Source organism: Hemitrygon akajei, chromosome 6 (genome assembly GCF_048418815.1).
Source record: "Hemitrygon akajei chromosome 6, sHemAka1.3, whole genome shotgun sequence".
NCBI classification, from domain to species: Eukaryota; Metazoa; Chordata; class Chondrichthyes; order Myliobatiformes; family Dasyatidae; genus Hemitrygon; species Hemitrygon akajei.
Window position 1 is genome coordinate 184,334,190 of NC_133129.1, and position 12,755 is coordinate 184,346,944.

Here is a 12,755-nt window from a genome sequence, read left to right on the forward strand (position 1 = left end):
CTCTGGTGTTAGTTGCTTACCTGGACAACCACGACTTGGACAGAGACGTGATCGGGGAGCCGAATGGGTGCTCTGAAGTACTGAGAAACAGCGACCAGCAGGTGAAGGATTGCCACCAGACTCTTCATGTGAACACCTGACCACAGGGAAAAGGAAGATGTTAGCCATGAAAGAGCACAGGACTGCATTCCATCAAAGAACATCCCTCACGCTTGTCCTCTGCAGCTATCAGTGGGAAGCAGAGGAACAAAGAGCCTTCAAAGCCAGGAATCCACCATCTACGTCACTAAGGACAAGAAGAATCCAAGGCGGGCTCAGTGGGCCAAGGAATGGCAAATGGCGTTTAATTCAGGTAAGCGCGAGGTTAAGGTATTACTCCTAGGGAGGTCAAGCTGGGGTAAAGCTTTCACTGTGAACAGCAGAGCCCAGGAGAGTGTCATAGAACAGAACGACCTTGGAGCGCAAGGATGTGGGTTTACTGAAAGTGGCATCAAGGTTAGACAGGGTGGTGGAGGAGGAGTCAATCAGGGAGTTGAGTATAGACATTAGAATGCTTCTAAGTTCAAGGTAAATTCATTATCAAAATACATACGTCACCATATGCAACCCTGAGATTCATTTTCTTGCACACACGCACAGGAAATTAAAGAAATACAACAGAATTTATGAAAAACTATAAATAACAAAGACTGACAAACAAACGTCCATTGTACATAAAATACTGGAGGAACACAGCAGGTCAGGCAGCATCTCTGGAAATGAACAAAGAGCCGTGGTCTGGGGCCGAGACTCTTCATCAGGACTGAAAAGGAAGGGGGAAGAAGGGGGACAGCCAGAAGGTGACAGGTGAAGCTAGGTGGGTGGAGGAGGGAAAGGGCTGGAGAAGGAGGAATCTGATAGGAGAGGAGATTGGATCATGAAAGAGAGGGGAAGGTGTTAGGCAGGTGAGGCGGGGTGGGGAAATGAAGAATAGGGGAGAGCGAGGAGAAAGACACGGAGAACAAAAATTGCCAGAAGGAGAAAATCGATGATTGTGCCATCGGTTTGGAAGCTACTAAGATGGAATATGAGGACTTGCTCCTTAACCCTGAGAGTGGCCTCATTGTGGCAAAAGAGAAGGTCATGGATCAACACGGCAGAATGGAAACGGGAATTGGAATTAAAATGGTTGGCCACCAGGAAATTCTGCTTTTGGCAGATGGAGCGGAGGTGCTAAAAGATGTCGGTAGACAGTTCGTCTCCAGAGATGAAGGCAAAGAGATCAAGAAAGGGGAGGGAGGAGTCACAAATGGAACAAGTGTATTTATTGACGAACTCAGCATGGGTGCATGAAGCAGCACCAATGCAGTCATCAATGTAGTGGAGGAAGATTTGGGGAGCATTACTAGCGAAGGCTTGGAACATCGATAGTTCTACATGACCAACAAAAAAGCAGGCCCCCAAGCCTACCCCTTGAGCTTTGAGAAAGTGGGAGGAGCTAAAGGAAAAATTGCCATGGGTGAGAACCAGTTCTGCTAGATGGAGGAGGACGGTGATGGGGAGGACCGGTTGGGTCTTTTGTCGAGAAAGAAGCAGCGAGCTTCAGGCCTTCTTGGCGGGAGATAAAAGTGTATAGGGACTGGACATCCATGGTGAAAGTGTATAGGGACTGGACATCCATGGTGAAAGTGAGGGACTGGACATCCATGGTGAAAGTGTATAGGGACTGGACATCCATGGTGAAAGTGTATAGGGACTGGACATCCATGGTGAAAGTGTATAGGGACTGGACATCCATGCTGAAAGTGTATAGGGACTGGACATCCATGCTGAAAGTGTATAGGGACTGGACATCCATGGTGAAAGTGAGGGACTGGACATCCATGGTGAAACTGTATAGGGACTGGACATCCATGGTGAAAGTGAGGGAATGGACATCCATGGTGAAAGTGAGGGAATGGACATCCATGGTGAAAGTGAGGGACTGGACATCCATGGTGAAAGTGTATAGGGACTGGACATCCATGGTGAAAGTGTATAGGGACTGGACATCCATGGTGAAAGTGTATAGGGACTGGACATCCATGGTGAAAGTGAGGGACTGGACATCCATGCTGAAAGTGTATAGGGACTGGACATCCATGGTGAAAGTGTATAGGGACTGGACATCCATGGTGAAAGTGAGGGACTGGACATCCATGGTGAAAGTGTATAGGGACTGGACATCCATGGTGAAAGTGAGGGACTGGACATCCATGGTGAAACTGTATAGGGACTGGACATCCATGGTGAAAGTGAGGGAATGGACATCCATGGTGAAAGTGTATAGGGACTGGACATCCATGGTGAAAGTGTATAGGGACTGGACATCCATGGTGAAAGTGTATAGGGACTGGACATCCATGGTGAAAGTGTATAGGGACTGGACATCCATGGTGAAAGTGAGGGACTGGACATCCATGGTGAAAGTGAGATGGTCAATGCCAGGAAAATGAAAGTTGTTAAGGAGAGATCATGTGAAATAAGGTTGGGATTGATGCTAGAGAGTAGAGGACAGTGCAAAGAGGGTAGCTTCAAGGAGGAGAGAGGAGTGCTGAAGTTGAGACAGTTGATAACTCGTTGACAATGCAGGATGAAAAGATTGAGAGCAGGCAAAGAATCAGAGCGGGATATCCAAGAGGAGGAGGAGGAGGGTCGGAATTGGAATTAAAATGGTTGGCCATCGGGAAGTCCACTTTTAGCGGAGGGAGCGGAGGTGCTCAACAAACTGGTAACCCACCAAGATAGAGGAGGCCACATCAGAAGCACTGGATTCAAAAGACGACCCCAGCAGATTTACGGGCAAATTGGTCAGGGATTGGGAATTCTTGCCGAAGTAGTAGGCCTGGAGAAGGAGGTGACAAAAGAAAAGCACAGACTCGTGGCAGGCGCGGAACTCAATGAGGTGTGGGCACAGGGGGGCAAAGGTCAGGCCCTTACTGAGGACAGAATGTTCCGTCTCAGAGAGGGGAAGGTCAGAGGGAATGAAGACCGTCCCTCACATTGCAGTTATGCAAGACATTATTAAAGATCCACTTGGAATAATTTGGTCACCCTGCTGTAGGAAAGATAATCCCCTCCCTCAGCAACTCAACAAGCCGAGTCTCCTCCCTCCCTCCTGCACTCTAATCCAGTAAAACCAAGCCCAGTGATACCACACTCCTCCCTCCCTGTTCCTCGCCCTCTCTCTAACCCATCAGACCGAGCCCACACCTCTCTCCCTCCCTCCCTGACCCAGCAGACTTACTGTCCACCGTCCACTTGATGCTCCGTGGCGGAAGCTTCAGGGTTTCATTGATCTTCTCCAGGACCGTCTGTAGTTTCTGTTTCTGGGCGATCTCAGACTGTGTCACCTCGGCCACATTTAATTTCTCCCCCTCCAGCTTCTCTGGACACAGAACAAGGGGGAAGTTAAGTCCATAGTGACTGATGCTCTCAGCGTGCCAACACACATCACCAAGGAAACTGGGCAGCTGGAACCCAAGCCACTGGAGACAGCCTGCCTGGGCGAAGCAGCAGGTAACGGGCTTTTTCTTTGAAGCGAAAGGGGATGAGAGGTGACTTGACAGAGGTGTACAAGATAATGAGAGGCATACATAGAATGGGCAACCAGACCTTTTCCCCAGAGCAGCAGTAGCTAATACAGGCACGGGGCAGACTCCTTGGGCCAAATGGCCTAATTCCGCTTATGGCTAATGGTTTAATAGGGCACAATTATAAGGTTCTACGCAGAGTGGTGGGTGTGTGGATCGCCCTCCGGGGGTGGCAGGAGAGGCAGATACATTCGGGACATTTAAGAGACTTTTAGACAGGCATATGGATGGTTGAAAAATGAAGATTTATGTGGGAGGGAAGGGTTAGATTGATCTTGGAGTAGATTAAAAGTCTACTGGACTTTTTATTGGACTATCTACTGGACTATCTTTATTTATTTACTGAGATTTAGCACAGAACAGTACCTTCTGGCTCCGGCACTTCGAGCCGCACCAGCCAGTATCCTCCCAGTTTAATCTGAGCCTAATCACAGGGAAATCTCCAATGACCAATTAACCTACCAATGGTAATCTTTGGACCGTGGGAGGAAACTGGAGAACCCGGAGGAAACCTACACACCCCATAGGGAGGGTGGACAGACTCCCTTCAGGTGATGTTGGAATTGAACTCTGAACTCTAGCTGTCATCACATCACGATAAACGCTACACCACCATGGCGCCCATGAGGACAAAGACTTCATGTAAACGCAAAAGGGAGGATATACATTTTTTTGCCTGTATTTATGTTCATTACAAGTGGAAGGCCCTTTCAAAAGGGGACCGGATTGACAGGGCAAGGCAAGAGCGAGAGCAGGGGGAAGAGGACAAATTGGACAGCTCTTTCAAAGAGCTAGAACAGACACAATGGGCTGAACAGACACAATGGGCTGAACAGACCAGAGAACAGAATGAGCATGATACTGACTCACCAAGGGAAGGATTAATAAGTATATAATGCATATTTATGGGTGGTTTCATATCAACTGTTTAAAAAGATTCTGAAGAAAACTAATAATGTGTACAAATACTTGTGGATTGAAAGAATGCCCTTCAAAAGTGAGTGTGGAGCTGAGTGTCCTCGATGAATGATCCTCCCATTTGATCAAAGCAGAAGTCTAACAAAGCAACCATGCTTTGAAATTCATTTTGCATGGGCAAGAGAGACAGAAAGCATCTGTGTGGAATGCTCATTAAAGCTTGGACAAGTAAAAGGGTATAAAGAATAGAATGGGACTATAACAGAGAAACATCTTCAAATCCTTTCTCTGTTTGTTGAGTAAAATGTTTTTCAGTGGTTTAAAGCTCTGCCACAGGAGAACAATAAACTAGTTCCAATTCTTTGAAAGTACAATTCAATTTGTCCCTCTCCTGCTCCTGACGTGCAGAGGGATCTTGGGGTCCACAGAGAGGAATAAACAGTTGACGTTTCGGGCTGAAACTCTTCATCAGGACTGGGGCAGAATACGAAGGGTTGTGGGGGAGGGGAAGAGGTGTACAACCTGGCGGGTGATAGGTGAGGGGGAAGGCGTGTGTGGGGGTGGGAGATACAGGGATAAATTAAGAAGCTGGGAAGTGATAGGTGGAAGGGGCAAAAGGCCAAAGAAATCTGACAGGAGAGTGCAATGCAGTGTGGGAGAAAGGGAAGCAGGGGGGACAGCAGGAGGCAGTGACAGCAACTGAGGAAAAAGGAAGGGGTGAGAGGGGATCCAGAATGGGGAAAGGAAAAATAGGGGGTGGGGGAAAGGGGGGAAATTATTAGAAGTTAGAGAAATTGATGTTCATGCCTACTCAGAATGAATATGTGGTGTTGCTCCTTCAACCTGACAGTGGCTTCATTGTTCTGGCTTCTTATTTTATCTGAGCTATACAATAGACAAATATATACTTAATCTAACTCAGCTTTGTCTATTTATACTTATTTATCCTGTATTTCATTGTACTGCTGCATAAAGTTAGCAAATTTCACAAAGCAAGACAATGATATTCAGTCAGATTCTGATTTAACAGGATGCTGTCTGGATTGGAGAGCTTGTCTTCAGAAGATAGGTTGAGCAAGCTTTTCTCTTTGGAGGAAAGGAGTGTAACGCCCTGGGAAAGGTTTCACTGCTAATGTAATGGTTTCTCTGTAGCAGCAGCGTTTGGGTTACGACTAGAAATAACGGGGGTGTTGGAATGTGCACTGTCCAATGAGGGGAGTGCTTTTCCTTCTTGTGTACCCAAGAGCCAGATATTCGCGGTCCTTTGATCGGTGGAAGATGGAGAGAAGGGATACTAGAACGGGGAGGTCATAGACTGCAGGACGGAGTGGACTTGGAGTGCCAGGAGTCGATGAAGCCCAGGTGAAATCAATGTTGGACCAGCGGAAGGGAAACTGAGCTCCAACACATGCATTAGACTGTTTCATTAAAATGGGCCCTTTTCTTTTTGTTTTTCTTTACTAACCCTTTAGTCAAATTAAGAATTATAAAGCTAAGTCACTTAACTGCATATGGTGTACTGTCTGTTATTTTATGCTACTGATTTGTAGTGGGAGAACAGATCACACAGCATCCACACCTCAGATTCCACATGTTTGACGGGCCAGAGACAATCTTCCCTAGAATAACACCGCCGGCCAAACCGGACTGTTACAACTGTGGGTGTATCGTTCTGGGATTGATTTCGTTGGATGCCGTGTGATTGCCCCGAGTATTGAACCAGTGGGTTGTGTGTTTAAGTCTGTGTTGGTATGGTTGCTGCCAGGGTGGAGCAGTGGTGTGCATCTACAGGGTTACCGGTAACTAATGCGTGCATGTTGAGTGGTAGTTACCAGTAACTAATGTGTGTGTGTTGAGTGGTGGTTACAGTAACTAATGTGTGCATGTTGAGTGGTAATTACAGTAACTAATGTGTGTGTTGAGTGGTGGTTACAGTAACTAATGTGTGCATGTTGAGTGGTAGTTACCAGTAACTAATGTGTGCATGTTGAGTGGTAGTTACAGTAACTAATGTGCGTGTTGAGCGGTGGTTACAGTAACTAATGTGTGCATGTTGAGTGGTAGTTACCAGTAACTAATGTGTGCGTGTTGAGTGGGGTAGATACTCGCACTCCGGATGAATTGTTAATTCGACTTTTCAGTACTCTTGAAGCAGTTACTATTGAGGGGCAGAGATCTGATAGAATGGCAGGTTTAGTTCAGACTAGCGCTGACGTATCGGCAGTGGGACTGCCTGGTACTATTGGGGCCCCAGGAGAGGGAGGGGCCGTGTACTGTCCAGGAGGAGAGTGGAGTGAGAGGACTGAATCGCAAGTTGAGTTTTCTGTAGCTGGGAGCGGAGACTTCAAAGGCAGGATTCTCTCGTTTCTGCTTAGCGAGGGGAAGGAGTGTTCTAACGAGTCCCCATCCCCAGGGAAGGGCGAGAATTCTGTGTTAGTATTCGCCCTTACCTCTCTGGCGAATAAATGGAAAATTGCCCAGGTCCCAAGTCCCAGCTATGGCAGGCTCCGCCTATTCTCAGGAACGAAGCCCACCCCCAAAGGGGAAGAGGAGTGTGAGACTCGGGAGGAGCTGATCTGTCCGAGTGATAGTGCTCTGATGATGTAAAGCGACAAGAGATTGGTTGAGAGTTTGAGGGGATGGGCTGCTGACACTGAGAGCCTTAAAGTCTCAGAAACCCCTAGCAACTATGGGTGATTACATGGGAGCACTGGAAGATGCATTTGGCGTGACAGAAAGCTCAATAGAGTTCATGTTGAAGCTACAATTTGGAATACCATGTTGAATTTTGGTCATATTACTCCAGGAAGGATAGTAGAGTAATGAAACAGGATGATATACTGTTTACTGATTTATTGAGATACAGTGCAGAATAAGCCCTTCTGGTCCAATGACCAATTAACCTGCCAACCAGAACGGCTTTGGACTGTGGGTAACCGGAGCACCCAGGGAAAACCCACATAGTCATGGGGAGAATGCAGAAACTCCTTACAGACCGCAGCGGGAATTGAACCTGGGTTGCTGGGACTAAAACGTTGTGCTAACCGCTGTGCTACGGTGCCTTGGTTTCTTTGAATATTCTATTACTGTGCAGATGTGACTTTGATCTTTTAAAGAGAATTGTCCAAGGCTGATTGGATTGATATGAAGAGGTTCTTCTTTAGCCAGAAGGTAGTGAATCTGTGGAATTCATTGCCACGGGCAGCTGTGAAGACGAGACATTGAGTATATTTAAAGCACAGGTTGACAGGTTGTTGATTAGTGAGGGTGTCCAAGGTTATGGGAAAAAGGCAGGAAAATGGAGTTGAGAATAATAAATCAGCCATGAAGGAATGGTGGAGCAGACTCGATGGGCTGAATGGCCTAATTCTGCTCCTATGTCTAATGGATTGCTCCACAAGGAGCCAGAATGGAGCAGGTGGCCCAAATGCCCTCCTTCTATACGGTTTAAATTCCATAATGCTCACCAAAGAGCTTCTGTAGGACTTGACCATCGTAAAGATCTTCAGCTAAATCCTTCACAATGATCCTCTCTTCTACCAGCTCATCATTAATCCAGTCGATGAAAACCTGGTTGGAGAATGGACAGGAGTCTAAATGAAACCCAGGTGGACAACACAAGACCCTTCAAGTTCAAGTTCAATTGCCATTCAACCACAGTGAAATGTATACACCTAAATGAAACAAGTGCTCCTCCAGAGTCAAAGTGCGTAACACGGTACATACACTCACACACAGCACAGAGTCAGAAAAATAACACTAGCACAAGTGCCAAGTGGCATGGCCTGAAGATTGATGGTGCATGGATGTTGCCCAGGAGACCACGTTTCTGTAAGAACAAGCCCACAGCAGTTCCTCATCTCACACTGGGTCAGCTCCAGGTGAAGGCAAATCCAGTTTGTCTTCCCAGGAATGAACACTGGAGAGCAGCACCAATGGGCAAGCTAGCCTGCGGGGGACAGCCCCCAACCCAGCGCAGATTCCAGCTCGCCAACCGTGCCTCTGCTCTCGGCACCCTCTCCCCGGGGTAGCTCTAGCGGGCAACACCGTGGCATGAGGGGCTGGTGTGCACAACGACCATGGCAATGCAGCTCCTCGCCAATGAACCAGACCTGCAGGGTTTCAAACTGCAGGGCAGAATTCAGAAATCAATCTCACTGCAGGTACTTTAATACATCACTGTACACAACAGCACTCAGTCAAGGACGTTGCGTCCTGTTCCCTGAGCCAGAACTCCTCCTCCAGCAGCTCTACCTCCCCTAGACTTCACAAACTTCTCTGGATATGTGGTGGAGTGTACTTTGACTGGCTGCATCACCACCTATTATGGAGGCTCCAGTGCACAGGATTGAAAAAGCTGCAGAGCGTTGTAAACAGCCACTTGCATCATAAGACCATAAAATATAGGCGCAGAATTAGGCCATTTGGTCCATCGAGTCTGTTCTACCATTTCATCACGGCTGATCCTTTTTTCCTCTCAGCCCCAATCTCCTACCTTCTCCCCGTATCCCTTCATGTCCTGACTAATCAACAATCTATCAGCCTCTGTCTCAAACATACCCAATGACCTGGCCCCCACAACCACCTGTAGATAGGAATTCCACCGATTTACCACTCTCTTCCTCATCTCCATCCTAAATGGATGTCCCTCTATTCTGAGGCTGTGTCCTCTGGTCTTAGACTCCCCCACCATAGGAAACATCATCTCCACATCCATTCTATTGAGGCATTTCAAAACTTGCTTGGTTTCAAAGAAATCCCCCCCCCCCCCATCCTTCTGAATTCCAGTGAGTAGCTTCCTCGTATGAGAGGCCGTTTGTGGGCATTAGCCTCCTCATCATAGGACATGTTCAAAAGACCGTGCCCCAAGAAGGCAGCATCCATCATTAAGAACTCTCACCATCCAGGACATGCCCTCTTTTCATGAAGGTGGTACAGGAGCCTGAGTACACACTCAATATTGAAGGAATAACTTCTCCCCCTTTGCCATCAGATTTCTGAATGATCTATGAAACCAGCCTCATTATCCCTTTATGTTTTGCCTAATTTACTGGGTGTCAGGGTGGAGATATGTCTCCACCAAAAGAGGTGCAAAGCACTCGTTCCCTCCACTAGCCTGCGAGTCACCCTTGGGCAAGGTGTAGCACCTTCTTAACCCCTTGATCAGGGTCACATAGAGCCACAGGAACAGGTGGTGGATGGTCGTGTGAGCAGCTGGTGCATTTCACAAGTCCTAGTTATGCGACCACTGACACCAGGCAGCCAGTCTCTGAAGACACGGCCCAGAAGAAGGAATTGGCAAACCACTTCTGCAGAAAAAATTGCCAAGAGTAATCACGGCCATGGGACCATGATCACCTATGTAATACATCACATAACGAGAAGGATGATGAACTTATGTATAAATTGTGATTGTATGTCTTTGTGACATACACAGGTAGAGCCCTCCCAACCACTGAGCACATCTTCATGAAACGCTGTAGCAGGAAAGCAGCATCCATCATCAGAGACCCCCACCACCCAGGCCATGCTCTCTTCTCACTGCTGTCATCAGGGACCCCCACCACCCAGGCCATGCTCTCTTCTCACTGCTGTCATCAGGGACCCCCACCACCCAGGCCATGCTCTCTTCTCACTGCTGTCATCAGGGACCCCCACCACCCAGGCCATGCTCTCTTCTCACTGCTGTCATCAGGGACCCCCACCACCCAGGCCATGCTCTCTTCTCACTGCTGTCATCAGGGACCCCCACCACCCAGGCCATGCTCTCTTCTCACTGCTGTCATCAGGGACCCCCACCACCCAGGCCATGCTCTCTTCTCACTGCTACCATCAGGGACCCCCACCACCCAGGCCATGCTCTCTTCTCACTGCTGCCATCAGGTAGAAGATACGAGACCCTCAGTACCCGCACCCCCAGCTTCAAGAACAGTCATTACCCCTCAACCATCAGGCTCTTGAACAAACGGGATAACTTCACTCAAGTGCTCCATCATTAAAATGTTCCCGCAATAAATAATTTTACCTTAGGACTCTTTATTTCATGCTCTCAATATTTATTGCTGTTTATTTATATTTGCATTTGCACAGTGTGTTGTCTTCTGCGCTCTGGTTGATCTTTCATTGATCCCGTTAGAGTTACCATTCTATAGATTTGCTGAGTATGCCCGCGGGAGAATGAATCTCAGGGTGGTATGTGGTGACCCGTATGAACTTGGATAATAACATCTACTTTGAACTTCGAGCTTTGAAAAGAACAATCTTCAGGATGTACAAGTCAGTGACACTATATCTAATTCTGATTCCTCAAAGACTGAAGAAAGTTTCTGCTGCAATTCTCAATGAAAGTACTGCTCTTCAATAAACTGGATAAATGATGATGGTTAACAAAGGGAATGCTGCAAAACGCAGGTGCAGTAATGGTTCTTGAGCTCCCCTTCCCTGCTCCCGTCAGTGGCTACGCCTTCAGCAACCTGGTCTCCAAGTTCTGGAACTTCCCCACACCTCTGCCTCTCAAGTTGAAACTTAATTGCCATTCAACCACACACATGTATACAGCCAAATAAAACATCGCTCCTCCGGGGCCAAGGTGCAAAACACAGTAGGTACAACTACAATGGCACCTAGAGCCACAAAGTCAAGAGCACATTCCTGAGTGGCATGGCCTGAAGACTGGTGGTGGATGAGAGTCCTTAAAAGTGAGTCCATAGGTGTGGGAACAGTTCAGTGTTGGGGTGAGTGAAGTTAAGTGAAGTTTTCGCCTTTGGTTCAAAAGCCTGTTGGCTAAGGGGGTAATAACTGTTTCCGCACCTGGACCTAGTGGTTTGAATCCTGAGGCTCCTGTACTTTCTTCCTGATGGCATCAGTGAGAAGAGAGCGTGTCCATGGGGGTGGGGGTTCCTGATGATGGATGCTGCTTTCTTGTGACAATGTTTTGTGTAGGTGTGCTCAAAGGTACAGGAGCCTCAGGACCACACCACCATGTTCAGGAACAGTTATTACCCCTCAACCATCAGGAAAGAGGTACAGGAGCCTCAGGACCACACCACCATGTTCAGGAACAGTTATTACCCCTCAACCATCAGGAAAGAGGTACAGGAGCCTCAGGACCACACCACCATGTTCAGGAACAGTTATTACCCCTCAACCATCAGGATCCTGAACAATTTCAATCACCCCAACACTGAACTGTTTCCATACCCTATCAGTTTGCTTTTAAGACGTCTTCATCTCATGTTCTCAATATTTATTGCTTATTTATTATTATTTTTTTCTCTTGTATTTGTGGTTTGTTGTTTTTTGCACATTGGTTGTTTGTCCATCCTGTCGGGTGCGGTCTTCCATTGTGTTTCTCGGATTTCCTGTGAATTCCCACAGGAAAATAAATCTCAGGGTTGTATATGATGACATGTATGTACTTTGATAATATATTTTTTGTTTTTATAAGTCAATAAATAGCTGTAACAACTAATTTTTATGCCTCATTTTTGACTTTTGAAGGATGTCTGGGATCTAAGATCAGCAGATCCCAGTCTGGGGTCTGTGGCACGCGTAGTAACAGTAACTAGATGCTGCAAACAATCTGGTTGGATGTGACACATCGAGGGATACCCTGAGGCCTCTGCCCATGACACACACACTGCACAGTCTGTTCCTACCTTGATCAGCTCCTGCAGCTTGGTGTCGTTCCTCGAGTTGGGGTCGAGCATCGTTCGTACCTCATTCTCCTCTAGACGGGAAAGAACAAGGCAGTGATGAACTGCTGGCCCGACCTCCACAACCTTCGGTGCGCCGGCCGCATTAACCGTGGTCTCTTACCCAGCACTGTGTCCTCACGGTCCAGCTCGATGGGGATGGGGCTGAGAGGCAGATTGATGGCGTTCTTCCCTTCCTCCTGCAGCTCGGATACTGAGGGAACGGGGTTAGGGGGCAGTGGCAGGGGTGAGAGGGGGAAGGGAGATGGGGGCATAGGTGGGGGAGCGGGGAGAGAGGGAGGAGGAGAAGGGGAGGTAGAGGAGGGGTAAAGGGGGAGAGAGAGTGAAGTGGGTGGGGAAGGGGGAGAGGGGGTGAGTGGAAGAGGGGAAGGGAGAAATTTATTTTAATTATATAGAAATTCCTTGTAATGTATGTATTGCACTGCACTGTTGCCAGAAAACAAACCAATTTCAGGGCAGATGCCAGTGACAACGGAACAGACTGAGATTCTGATGAACCTCTTCTGCCTGC

General features: G+C 47.6%; 1 protein-coding gene across 3 annotated transcripts in view; it reads right to left on the reverse strand.

Moving 5' to 3' along the window:
• Positions 1 to 12,755, reverse strand: part of parvaa (parvin, alpha a) — a 121,669-nt gene that overhangs the window by 67,943 nt on the left and 40,971 nt on the right. For all 3 annotated transcript variants that reach the window (XM_073049923.1, XM_073049921.1, XM_073049922.1), the window contains exons 2-6: positions 12,348 to 12,437; positions 12,188 to 12,258; positions 7,997 to 8,099; positions 3,266 to 3,406; positions 21 to 136 (exon numbers count right to left, since the gene is read on the reverse strand). In XM_073049923.1, coding sequence (XP_072906024.1) covers positions 21 to 136; positions 3,266 to 3,406; positions 7,997 to 8,099; positions 12,188 to 12,258; positions 12,348 to 12,437 — 521 coding nt within the window. The remainder of the gene's footprint in view (positions 1 to 20; positions 137 to 3,265; positions 3,407 to 7,996; positions 8,100 to 12,187; positions 12,259 to 12,347; positions 12,438 to 12,755) is intronic.